At 51.2% G+C, this 12406-nt stretch overlaps 1 protein-coding gene across 10 annotated transcripts; it reads left to right on the forward strand.

Moving 5' to 3' along the window:
* The first annotated feature begins 587 nt into the window (after positions 1–587).
* Positions 588–12169, forward strand: LOC115333638. 10 transcript variants are annotated; one of them, XR_005931004.1, is made up of 5 exons: positions 588–692; positions 2472–2639; positions 5179–5253; positions 9910–10282; positions 10406–12169. XR_005931004.1 is itself a non-coding variant. In XM_041118885.1 (5 exons), exons 1-5 carry the CDS (start codon positions 639–641, stop codon positions 5461–5463), a joined length of 369 nt encoding a protein of 122 aa, XP_040974819.1. In that variant the 5' UTR covers positions 595–638; the 3' UTR covers positions 5464–7822. The 10 variants fall into 10 exon arrangements, 5 of the variants coding, with proteins under 5 accessions (XP_040974819.1, XP_040974821.1, XP_040974817.1 ...); XM_041118885.1 differs by lacking the exons at positions 9910–10282; positions 10406–12169 and adding exons at positions 2147–2228; positions 5372–7822 and having other exon boundaries at positions 595–692; positions 2574–2639; XM_041118887.1 differs by lacking the exon at positions 588–692 and adding exons at positions 1987–2069; positions 2147–2228 and having other exon boundaries at positions 2574–2639; positions 9910–12169.
* The last annotated feature ends 237 nt before the right edge of the window (positions 12170–12406 follow it).

The raw sequence follows: 12406 nt of genomic DNA on the forward strand, positions 1-12406 counted from the left end.
CCTCTGGATGGTTTGTGAAGAGCCCGTCAACCACGGAGGGCAGAGGCGGTGGAACGAGCCTGTTTGCACGAAGGGCAAAGCTGAGGTTCCCCATCAATCCCGTGCAGCTCTTGTGATTTATATATATTTTTATTATTATTTTATTTTTTATTTTTTCCCTCCACGGAGGGTTTTCTTCAGCACGCAGCTTTTGGCCGCTGCGGAGGAGCACAAGCCCTGGCTCCCCGGCGGGGATGGCACCGGAGCCCGTGGGCAGGCGAATCCACCTCCCCGGGCGCCTTCCCACCTCCTGCCCCCCCCCGGGGGGGGGGACACGACCCCCGGCCTCGCTGCCACCCGCGGGGCCGCCCTCGGCCGCTCCGAAAGGGCAGCCAGCCTCCACACCCACGCGGGAATCGTGCCCGCGGGGATGCTCATCTCCCGGCCCAGCGAGGCCGGTAACCGGGAGGCGCCCGCCCGGCTCCCGCCGGGACCGTCGCCCCGTCCCGTCCCGTCCCGTCCCGTCCCGTCCCGCGTGGGGCCCGGTTGCGGCCGCCCCGCCCCCGTGCCCGTCCCCACGGCCGCGGCCATCCCCGTCCCGCCCCGGCGGGCGGTGCTGCCGCCGCCCCCGCTCCCAGCAGCCCTTGCAACCGCCTACAATGAAATTTGCGAAGTTTTTTCGGTTTCGGCGCCATTTTCGAGTGGACTCGGAGGTGAGGAGGGAGGGCGGGCAGGGCGGCGGGGCCGGGGCGCCGCGGGGGGCCGACCGCCGCACCCCCCTCCCCTCTTCCCCCCCCTCCCCGGGCGGGACGGCTCGGCCCGGCCCGGCCCGGCCCGGCGGGGGGAGGAAGGGGGGGGGGGGGCTGAGGCGGGGGGGGGGGGCGCGGCGGGACGGGGCGCGCTGCGCTGCCCGACGGCGGGGCGGGCGGGGAAGCGGGGGGGGGTCACGGCGCGGCGCCTTCTCCCGCCGCCTCCCCCCCCCCCCCCCCCGCGCCGCCGTGGGCGGGGTCGCGCCGCCCCCCGTGGAGGGGGCGGGGGGGGGGGGGGAGAACACGGGCCCGGGAGAAACTTGGAGGGCGGGGGGGGGGGGAAGAAGGGGAAAAAAAAAAAAAAACCTAGAAAAAAAACTTTTTTTGGCGGGGGGGGGTGGGGAGAGCGGCGGCACCACGAGCGCCCCCCGCCCGCCCGCCCGCGCGGCGGCGCCGCCCCGCGCCGCACAAAGGCGGCACCGGGGGTGGGGGGGGGGGTGTGAGGGTGAGGGGGGGGGCGGTGGCGGCGGCCCGTGACGCAGCGGGCAGTGACCCCCCGCCGCCGCCGCCGGACCGTTAGGGCGGGAGCGGCGCGCGGCGCCTTCCCCCCCCCTTCACCCCACCCCGCGCGACGGGGGGACGGTTCCCACGTGGGTGCGGGGCGCCCCGCCGAGCCCCCCCCCCCGGGAAGCCTTTTCCTCCTGGGTTTTTTATTATTAATAGGGGGGGGGGGGGGGTGCGTCGCGGGGAGCCGCGCCCGCCCCCCGCAGGTGTGGCTCGGGGGTTGGGGGTTTTTGGTTTGGGTTGGTTTTTTTTTTTTTTCCCTTTTCCCTCTTTTTTTTAAATTTTTTTTTTAAAGAAACCCCGGGGGGGCCGGCACTTCGTTGCAGCGTCGGGCCTGCGCACCCCCCCCCCCCCCGGCCACCCGCGCTCGCCCCCAGCCTCCTCCGCCAAAGCGGGCGCACATGAGAAAATAGTTTTATGCATTGAAAAAAAGAAAACCCAAAAAAAACCCACCCTAAAAACTGGTATAACCAAAAAATAATTGAGCAAAATAATTTTAAATATTTTTTAAAAAATTGGCACCCAGCTTTTGCTTTTTTTTTTTTTTTTTTTCCCCTTGCTGGTTACTCGCTTTGTACAGGAAATTTGAATATCCTGGCAAAGGCCGACTTCCAAGTGCAGCTCCGCTGCGCTCGGTGAGCTGCGGTGATGGGAGCAACGCACGCCGCGCTGGGGGTTTTTCCCTTTTTAATTTATCCGAAACAGAGTTAGTTTTCCCCCATGTGCATCAGATACAGAAAGACAATTTTTTTGCGTTTGGAGAGTGAGTTTTCCAAGGTTAAAACGTGAATTGCTTCCCCCCTCCCCCAAAAAAAAAGAAATAAATTGTGCTTGTGTGTTGTATGCATGTGTAGGTGAGGGACCATCTGCCAAGTTTCATCATCTTCTGCTCTGAAGAAATCCAAAGAACTCCATTGCTCACCATCAACTGCAAAAGTCTGTATTTAGTTAATCCACTTTGGTGGGAAATACAGTAAAACCGAACTGCTAATGCAATAAACATTTATGAAATATAAGAGGGAAGCTTTAAGTAATGCTTCAGGCGAACTGACCCAAATATAAAAAAAAAAAATTAAAATTACTGTGCGCTTGTTATGTTTTGAATTAATGTTCATCTGACAAAAAAAAAAATGTTTTGTGTTTTTTTTTTTTTCTGTTCTTAACAAATAAACTTTATAGGAATCGGGCTTCCAGATCTGTCCCTTGTTGTTTAAAACTGGATGAGATGACAATGCAAAAAAATGGAAGTAACAAGAAGCATCATACTTTTCTTCTCCTCAGCAGTGTTGAGAAAAAACTGTGGATCCTGGAATTTTACTGTGGATTTTACTGGTTTTCTGGAGTACTGTAAGTTGAAGTCTTATCCCGCAGGCCTTTGCAAGCACCAGTAGCTCTCTGTCGTATTAATAGCCTCCTCTTGATAAATACAGTTGGTCCTGCTAGTAACAATATCGGGGTCGAGTTTCAGATCGAGTAAAGTTAACGAATTAATTTTTTGCATTATTTGAATTTGCCCTTTGTAGCTGCAGTTTGGTTTTGCGTGTTCTGCCCCACCTAAGAGCACGTTAACTTCGGGTGGTTTAACGCACGAAAGGTGCGCCGGGCCAAAATTAAAACGTAGCTCTAATATGGTGTTATTTATATGAAATCCATGCTGCTTCTCCAACCTTTTTCTGGGTAAATTAGCGAGAAAAAAATTATTTTTAGTAAAGCCTATGAGAAAGTATCCGCTCGTATAGCTTTGACGTGCGAACAGGGAGAAAATATATTTTGTGCGTTTATTTTGTGCCACCCAGGAAGAAGTCCTAGCTGGCTAAAGCGCGCGTAACAGCGATTTTCGGGTGAGGTGTGCGCGCCGAGGAGATGCGCTGTAGCTGCCTGTACAAATGAAAGTAACTTGGCTGCGTGCAGTTCCCACGTCTGACTGTTAGTGCTCTTTAATAGTCACTTCTCTTCGCGCAGCCCTCGCTTGACTTCAGCAGCCTTGCGAGGCGAGTCGTATCGGAAATGTAATAGCTGGAACCATTTGGTGGTTGTCGATCAAGCATCGGGTCTGATTCCAGCTATTAGCCACATCTGTAAATATTAATACGGGACTTTTGTTTAAATTTCATTGTTCAAAGGGAGGCAGGAATGAAAGTGGTGTGATTTTTCAGACCCAGGCAGATACAAAGTGTTTCGGTGGTGCTACTCGCCCCCTTATTTTCGTTTTGTTACCATAATTGTGCCTCACTAATTAATGTCTGGGACCTTCAGCTGTAACGAGATGATTTATTTTAGTCTTTTTGTAAAATAGTAAATGCCTTTTTTTTTTCTTTGTTTGTTTGTTAATTCTTCTTTCAAATGAGAACAATGACTTCAGGATTTGTTTGTGCGTGTCTCCTGAAAAACTGTTCGATAGCAGAGTTGAGGTTTTTTTTCCTGTGCTTTATATATATATATATATATATATATACACACACACACACATGAAATTCTTAATATTTACTTGTCTTTGAGCTTACCTAGCCCCGAAGTGTGCCAGTCAGTGAAGGCTCTGTATGCAAATCTGTCCTGTCATGGGCTCCTATATTTATTTCCTTTCCTCTCCCATGGTGCTCTTTCTCACTTTTTTTTCCACCCCACCTCTTTTTTTTTTTTTTTTTTTTTTTTTTTCTGGTTACAGTGTCAGTGAGGAGGGACTAGGTTGTGTTTTGAGGGGAACCCTATATTTCAGGGTGAATTTGTTTTGGTTTTGCCTGTGTGTTTGGGCTTGGGGCGGGGGGGGGTGTCTTAATTGCCCAATATACTTTGGCAAGCAGAAGTTGCATTGTTTTGTGAACTACATTAATGGATTTCTGCGTGTTCAAATTCCCCAGTTATTTGGGGGATTTAATTAAACCTCTGTAGGTGGCTGGCTTACGCAGATGACAGGTAGAAGTCTCGATTGCTAGAAATAGCTGGTGTACACACCACAGGCATGGAGCTTGTGGCAGCAGAAGAGCTGTTGCGATGCTTTCGCATTGAGGTGGAGCTTTTGGGGCAGTTCTCTTGATATTTGGGGCTACCAGTACAGGGGGACACCTCTGTTCCTGGCCGTGGTGGGGTGCTGCTCGAAGGTTGGGGGTGCTCCTGGGGTTCTGCCTGCCCCTGGCAGCGAGGGGCTGAGCACCCAACAGTGCCAGCACAAAACCTCCAACCCCCGAATAGCCCCTCTGCATCTTACCTGCTTGTCCTGGGGGTGCTTTATCACCTAAATCAGCATAAATAAGATGTTTCCTTTGCTTCTGCTCTGCCAAGACCAATAGGCTGTTCTTGCTGCTGCTGTTTTAACCCCTTCAGGGAGGGGAGGTGAGCTTGCTGCCGGCCGTGGTTGTGCCCGGTGGCTTTCCCGCTCGCCCCCGGAGCTGCCGCTGGTTTTGGCTGGCAGGAGCCACGTTGTCCCCCCTTGCTGCACAGCGCCCGGGTTATGGTCCCGGTTTACCAGCGCACCTTGGGTACCACTGCCCACAGCCACGCTCCTGCCGCAATGGTGCCGGGGGCCCTGGCTGCGGGAACGGGAGAACTGGGAGAGGAGGGATGCGATTGCTCTTTAAGTGCTGCTGCGTAGTCTGCCCTATCTGGAGGTGAAAATTTGAGTTTGGTTTTCCCCCCTGCCCCTCATTTTTTAATTTTTTGCACCCACCCATCCGAGCTGTTGTGGTCTGTGCACGCCTAGGGAGGCAACCCCTCTGAGGCTGCCCGACAGCCCCCGTGTCCCCCCCTCCCAAAGCACGGCGGTGCCTCTGCAAGCACCTCCTAAACCCTTCTGTGACCGCCTAAACCCTTCTGTGACCGCCTAAACCCTTCTGTGACCACCTAAACCCTTCTGTGACCGCCTAAACCCCTTCTGTGTGTTGCTTTCTAGTTCCCATTGAAACAGCGATTGCCTTCTGTCCAGGGAGAGTCAACGCAGGAGGAGCCGATGCGCCCGCGTTCAAAGGTGAGTTGGGAAGGTAAGCTCATGTGCCCAGCCTGCTCCAAAATACCTGCAACATCTGCATCCCTCTGGATAAATGCAGGTTTCTCTGAAGCATGTATCCCCTTCTTGGGCACTGCAGGTAACACCTCGGAGAGGTTGAGAGAAACTCTAATCATCCTGTTCACCTGTCATCTTTCTGATTTAATATTGAGAATCCAAAGCACAAACTAAGTTTGAAAGAAGCAAAAGTGTGAGATGGGGTGATTCAAACACAGAGCTTTATTGCTTAAAATAATTACGCTGTCATGTCATAAACAGGCATATTTTCTCAGATACGTATTTCACTGCCTATCCCAAATTTCCACTTGCCCAATACGCAGTGTGAATGTTGATTTTTCTCTCTGCACTAGCGAATAAGCTCGTGGAGGTGTATTGAGCCCTCGCTTTGGAAAGTCCTCCTTACTGAAGAGGGCTCTTGCCCCTCTTGTCGAAGTAGGCTAAAGACTGGTTTCTATAAAAACATTAATTAAAACGTGAACCTCAGACACAATCAAAATGGATTCTAGAGCTGAGCTTGTTTGCTGTTGCCTTTTTTTTTTTTTTTTTTTTTTGAGTCACTTGAAGAGATGAAAGAAATAAGACTACACAGGTACAGTCAAGTAAAACATTGTTACAGAAATAATTAATGGTAAAATTACGTGGGGGCTTGTTTTGTTTTAGCTTGTACAGGTTTAGCTTTCTCTGGGTACTTGGCTTTGCAGTAAGTAGCAGTTGTTCGTTAGAGAGTTGGACCTGGTGCTATCGGTATTGAGGACACTGAAGTGGTGAAAAAATACTGCTTTTTTGTTGGCAAATATTTGATTTAAAATTTGCAATAATTTGGCACGGGTCATGAGAGCTTTTGAAATTCCTATTTTTAAGTTTGCTAAACAGGGACTAGGAGGAGGACAAACTGGAACTCGGCTAACCGGCGTGTTTAGCGCAAGGGGACGGCACAAGCATTTGAACTAATGGCGTCATTTCTGACATTGTTCAGGTTTTTTTGTGATGCTGCTTTTTAAGAAAATGAATTGAAGGAAGTTGTCACATAACTGGGGGAAAAAAAAAGTCAAAAGGAAACACAAAAAATGTCAGGCTATCTGCACGGCTCCTGTATAGCCCTCGCAGGCTGGCGTGTAAATGCCTCTGGCAGCTGCGTGCTTCAGAGCTACAGCCTCCTTTCTGCCCTGTGCCGGTGTTTTCTTCTCTGGTACAGGCAGGAGAGGCGGTGAAGTTCCAGGGTATCTTCAATTTCTGGTCGTGTAAGGTTTGACCATTGAAATAGTAAATAATCATAATCGAGTCTTTAAAAAAAAAAAAAAAAGTTATATTTTAGATTTCTCAAAAGTCAAAACAAGCAAAATAAAAATATTTTAAGGAAAACTTCAGAGGTTTGAACTGTTGGAATCTGGATTTAAGTGTTAACATTGCGACTCCCGGAAAGTCCTTCATGTTCAGCAGCCCCTAAGAGGAAAGTACAAGGTAACATTTCCCCCGAGACCGTTTGGGAGGGCCAGGAAGGTCTGTGGGATCTGCTGCAAAAGCAGCAGGTCTGCTAGATCTGACAGTGTAGACTTGCTGAGGCCCGAATATTTTTGTGGGTGGGGGGAACAGTTTATTTCTGATTTTGTTTCTGAAACTGGTTTGTTTGCACTGTGTAACTGCTTCTTCTCTTATAGTTACAGACTTTCTGATAGCACCCGTGAAGAAAAAAGTATGTCCCGTGGTGGTAATGCATGCGTGTTAAATGTCTTCATTGTAGAGTGTTCTTCAGTACCTTATATCATGGTTTAAAAAAATATATATATATATTCAAAATACCATTTGGAATGTCAACATTCAGTGGGCTTTGAGGAGATGTAGCAGCACATCATGGTTTGTAGGGACAAGGAGATACAGACCATTCTGGGCTGCCTCATTACCTCAAGGATAAGACAAGAAAGTGAGCTTCTGGTTATCATAGATGTGGAAGCTAACACATTCCCATGTATCTCTTTAGTTCAGTTGAACAGGTATGTGTAGATAAGTTCTCTTGGCGCTTGTGTCTGTGCACATCCTTTGCAGCTACAAATACATTCCCTATGAGTCTGCGTGTGTGCGTGTGTCTCAGCGGGGCTGGCCCTGCAGGCAGGGAGGACTTGTAGCTCCTTTTTGTTCTCCACCATGGGCACGATGGCCGATGTTGGCTTGAGCTGGCGCCTTACCCCCGCACCTATTGCTCTTCGGTCCTTTCCCTGGCAAAGGGTCAGCCAAGGTCCTCTGTTGCCCCGGGTTTGGGGGGGGAAGGGGGGGTCTGGAGGCCGTGGAGAGGCGCTAGGATGGAGAGCTGTCAGCAGTGCTCTAGCAGCACGTAAATACTGGAGTTTGGGATTGCCTGTTGCTCTCCAGTATTGCATTGCTGCTTTAGTGAGGCTGGAAATCGGTCCCTGCCGCAGGAGCTGGGGCTCTGGCTCTTGGGGTGCCGCCTCGGCACCCCCCCGGTGCCTTCCACGCTGCTGCTCGGGGGCTCTCATCTCCCACACCAATAAACCACTGCGGAGGCAGCAACGAACGAGGGCTTGGTGTCGTTAATGGGGAGGGGGCCAGGGGGAGGGGGCTGCACCCCGACGCCCCCGTGCTGGTGGGTACGCGATGCCCCAGCCCAGGGATGGAGCGGGCGGGGGGCAGTGCCGCGGCTGGGAGACGGTGCCAAGCCCTTCCCCAGCGTCTCCGGTGGGGTGGGAGGACGGGACACGGTGGCAGTGGGGGCAAGGGGTAATGCTGGCCCCTGGGTGCTTGCTCCTAGCTGCACCCTGCCTCCAGCAGCTGGGGAGGGGGCTTGGGGGGGTGAGGGTGCGTGGGGAGCGGAGCTTCAGCGGGGTGGGAAGAAGAAGGGGCCCTATAGTTGTGCCTGGGGTGCTCCCGGGGAAGCCCTGCCACGGGAGGGATTACCTTTCCCTGGACCCGTGCGGCTTCCCCAGCCCCCGTCAGGGTACCCAGGTCAGACATAGCTGGGGGTGGGGGGAGCTGCCAGCGCTCAGCACCCACACAGCATCTGGCAGCACTTGGGCCATAGGGGGAAGAGTTTGGTGGGTCTGGAGAGCCTGGAGCACCCAAGGGCTTGTCCACAGACCCGTCACTGCAGCAGTGAGCTCCTCCAGAGCAAGCCCAGTCCCAAGCTGAAAGGTTTTTCCTTGCTCTGCCCTTAGCATCGCACCGCTCGTGACTTCCCAACCCAAAAGGGAGCAAGGGATAGGGCACAGGAACCGCCGTGGGGTCAGGGGTGCTCCTCCTGGGGAGGGCTGGGATGGTGCCTTCCTGGTGGAGCATCCATCCTCTGCGGTGGGAGTGAGGTCCCGTCCTGCTGGTGATGGTGCATCATTAACTGCCCCAGTGCTGCAGTCTCCTGTGGAGCCCTGGTGGTTGTGAATCCCAGAACGCTTGGGGTTTGTTTTTTTTTTCAACTATTTTTAGGAATTAATAAATCATGGTCAATACTTGTGGGGCAGGGGGGTGGCAGGGGAATAGCCTCTTGCTGATTTACAGCTTGATCGCGGCTCCTGGTCTGCGCGGTGAGCATCGGTACCACCAGGAGATCGGCACAAGGGACCCCCCAGCACACAAATGTTTCTGGCACAGAGGAGGTGTAAAAGGCGTGCGTGTGGGTAGGAGCAGTTTTTAAAGGCTTCTGCCCCCTAACAGGTCGCAGTCACAATATTTGGACACACGACCAACCCATTTTAAATCAGACATCGGTATTCTTTCACTTGTCTCTGTAAAAAGGTTTATTCCCACTTTCTACAAGTCAAGCCCTTAATCGCCATATATAATACTGCTTTCCCTCAGGAAAACAAATTGATGAATAACTTGATTTACAGGGAAATTGGTCAGTAAGGTGATTAATTCTGTACTTCCATGCTTTTATTGAGTTTACATCAAATTTTTTTAGAAAAGTTTTCTGTTAGCATTTATAGTTGGAGTGCAAGAGTTAAAAATCAGGTTTACTCCTCCTTTTTAGCCCTTTCTGTTGTGGTCAGTTTGATTTTACTCAGCTAAAAAAAGAGATTTCCACCTCATTCACAAACAGAAGGCTCCTGCTAAAACTGTGCTTTCAGGCTACAGTCTCCTGCCAGGATCAAAAAGACTCAACAGTAATAGGAGAGTAAAAGCACCGCAGAGTTTTCGGAGCAGCAGGCAAGAATAAAATTTAGAGGCTAAATCAAGCCAATAGGAAAAAAAAACGATCCCAGGGGAGATAGGTAGAAAAATGCGCCCGTGGAGGTGGCTGTGCTGCGGGTAAGCAGCACCAAGCCGTGGGAGCGGTCCCTGCCTGAGCCCCCGGCTCGGGGTGATGATGGATGTGCCGCAGCCGGGGTGCAGGGGTGTCGGGAGCGAGGGCTGGGGGTGCAGCGTGGGGCTTCGCATCTGCCGCGGCGGGGTCCCAGCGTGCCTGGCGGGCAGCGTTTGCTCCCCTCTGCTGCTCCCGGTACCTTGGGAGCGTGTCTCTGCTCTGCTCCAAATATTTCAGGATATTGCCAATTATTAATACAGAAAGCCCAGGGGGTAGACATCCAGCTGTGCTCTTCTCTCTGAGAAGCTGGGGAAGCTCCTGTCATTTTTTTTCCCTTAAATGTAAGTTTGCTTTCAACGTGTTTGCAGGTTGACTTCACTACTGCATTTGAGCACAAACCACTTGGAAAAAAAAAGCAACAAATGCCCTTGCGGAGCATCCCAGGTCTGACTTCAGTCACCCGGAGACCCTTATTGCACCACGCTGCCGCAAGCACAGCACTGCCGGGGCAGCTCTGTTAAGCGGCGTGCGGCCATGCAAAGGGGCTGCAGCACATGCAAAGCAGCTTGAGCAAGCTTTTCTGTTTGTATACGATAAAGCAAGATGTATTTTTTTTGTTTAATCGTGAAGCCTGCTGCATCAGGAATGTATGTGACCACCGTGGGGGAGAAGTCTTTGAGCTTCCTCAGTAGTTTTTGGTGTGATTTTTATAAACGAGCTGGAAGGCAGCAGTTCCCTGTGGTAGGTAAATACATGCAGCACATCATTACACCGCTGCGTGGCTGCTGGGTTTAGTAGACAGAGACTAGATAAGCTTATTAATTGCACACTTCTATACCAATTTTTTTTTTTAATTTCACCCAGCTCGAAATCCTCCCACAGGCTAAGACGGAGGTTAAGTTACTCTGCTCACAGTACCAGGTACCTCCGTTAGAGAGGCAGTGGTGTGGGAGCCAAATGAGGTGTTGCAGATTCCTGTAAACACTAAAAAAGCAACCCCAAACACCACCTTATCTACCTTCAGTGTTTTCCTGCTCACCTCCTTTGATGCAAAAGGAATTTTTGGCAAAGGTTAGCCGCTCATTGTGGTAGCCAGCATTATCTTGCTTTCCTTGCACTTCTTGCCCACCCACCTCATCTGCTTTCCCTCAGCTCACATCCAGCGTGCTCTGAGCCAGGACTGGCTTTTGTAGGTGTTTGCGCAGTGCCCTGCACAACAGCAACTCCCCATGTTAGATGTTAATAAGTTCAGGTCTTGCTCTTTGCACTACGGAGGAGAAGAAACACTTTGCATGTCTCGCTCTCTCTCAGCAAGGGTAATTCTGGCTAAGTAAGGTGACTCTGTGTGCCCAGTTACGCGGCTGGCTTCAGTGGGAAGCCACCAGTATCTCCGATGCAAAGCTGCACGAAAGACAAAAATCTCCTCGGGTTAAATTAAACGTGGCAAGTAGCAGCCACATGGCAAAACAGCAGCCAGCTCACCCGCTCCACCAGTAAGGGTTTGCTAAAGCGTGACTGCGATGACCAGAGCAAACGATGGCGCTGGCGCCCTGATGACTCAGTGGTTCTTGGCAACAAACTCACCAAATGGAAGGAAAATACAAGTTCAAGTCTTTTTCATTTCTGAAGCAAAGTGTAAGACATTGCTCTCAGCAATTTCTCAAGTAAACCCATCCTTGTGTGGTGTTCAAGTAACAGAATATTGAAGGTTACTCAAAATATGATTCAAGTAGAGCATATATTCATCTATAAACTGCCCAGAGTGAGTTCTCATGCCATATGCTCTGCAAGAGAAAATAGCTTCCCCTTCATACTGAAAAGAAATTATTTGAGTGTGGACAAGTGCTAGGCAAGGTCTGATGGCAGGCAGGGGACGTGGTGGCGTGGAAGATGCAGCTGGACAAGAGGGGGTTTGTGGTTATTCTTTACTAGAAAGCACAAGATGGTTTTCTAATTGCAAGTGTAAGGAGTTTACACCGCAAAAGATATTTCCACCTCGTATTTCGTATTCTCTGATTGCTATTGGGCACTTTGCATTTTGTGAATGGAAGAGAAAAAATTGGCAAGAAAGGAAACTGAGGGGAAAAGATCTGATAAAGGCACTGCAAAGTACATTTAAAAGCAAAGCGCACACCCCCCCATACCCACCACCTCCCTGCCTTAGGGCTGGCTTTATCACATTCCAGCTCCTCAGATGGGAAACAGGCAAGGGGAGCATCGGCATCAGCATCCGCATCGCTGCTCCGGCGCTCCCCGGGCCCTGCAGGTTACCCGGTAAGCACAGGAAAGGCAGCGCATTTTATCAATACCCAGAAAGTCTTTTCCCAGGGAAAAGGATTTTATCCCTCTCCGAACTGAAGGACAGCTAAGCCAACACCATAGTGCTGATGCCCAACCCTGCCCCAGCTGCGTCGCGGGCTGCATGCCGGCCACGCTCGCAGCGGAGGGCTGCCTTCCCGCCGGACGCCGCGGCTCGAGGAGCAAACTCAGCCCCACGCCAGCATCCGCGGCCGCCACACAACGTACAGGGCATCGGCACACTCTCCCGTGCAAAATCCATGGGGGGACGCGGTGCCTTCAGCGGCAGGAGCAGGTGAAATAAATAGGGTTACTTTGCTGCTGTGAGTAGCGAACTATTGTGGGAGAACTAAGGGGTTTTTTTGTCCAAGTCTCTTCCAAAAGCAATTCTGTAGCATTCCCACTGGTGCTCCTGAGATTTCAGGATTATAGATCGTGCATGGACAAGCTACGCAGCTGTAAGAAACCTACCTAATAGAACTGGGACTGGAGCTGGAAATAGATGGTTCCTTCTTTAACAGCTGGTCCCTTATTTATACACAGAAACACTATCTATTGGGGTGTTTT

This window comes from Aquila chrysaetos, chromosome 21, assembly GCF_900496995.4.
Source record: "Aquila chrysaetos chrysaetos chromosome 21, bAquChr1.4, whole genome shotgun sequence".
NCBI classification, from domain to species: Eukaryota; Metazoa; Chordata; class Aves; order Accipitriformes; family Accipitridae; genus Aquila; species Aquila chrysaetos.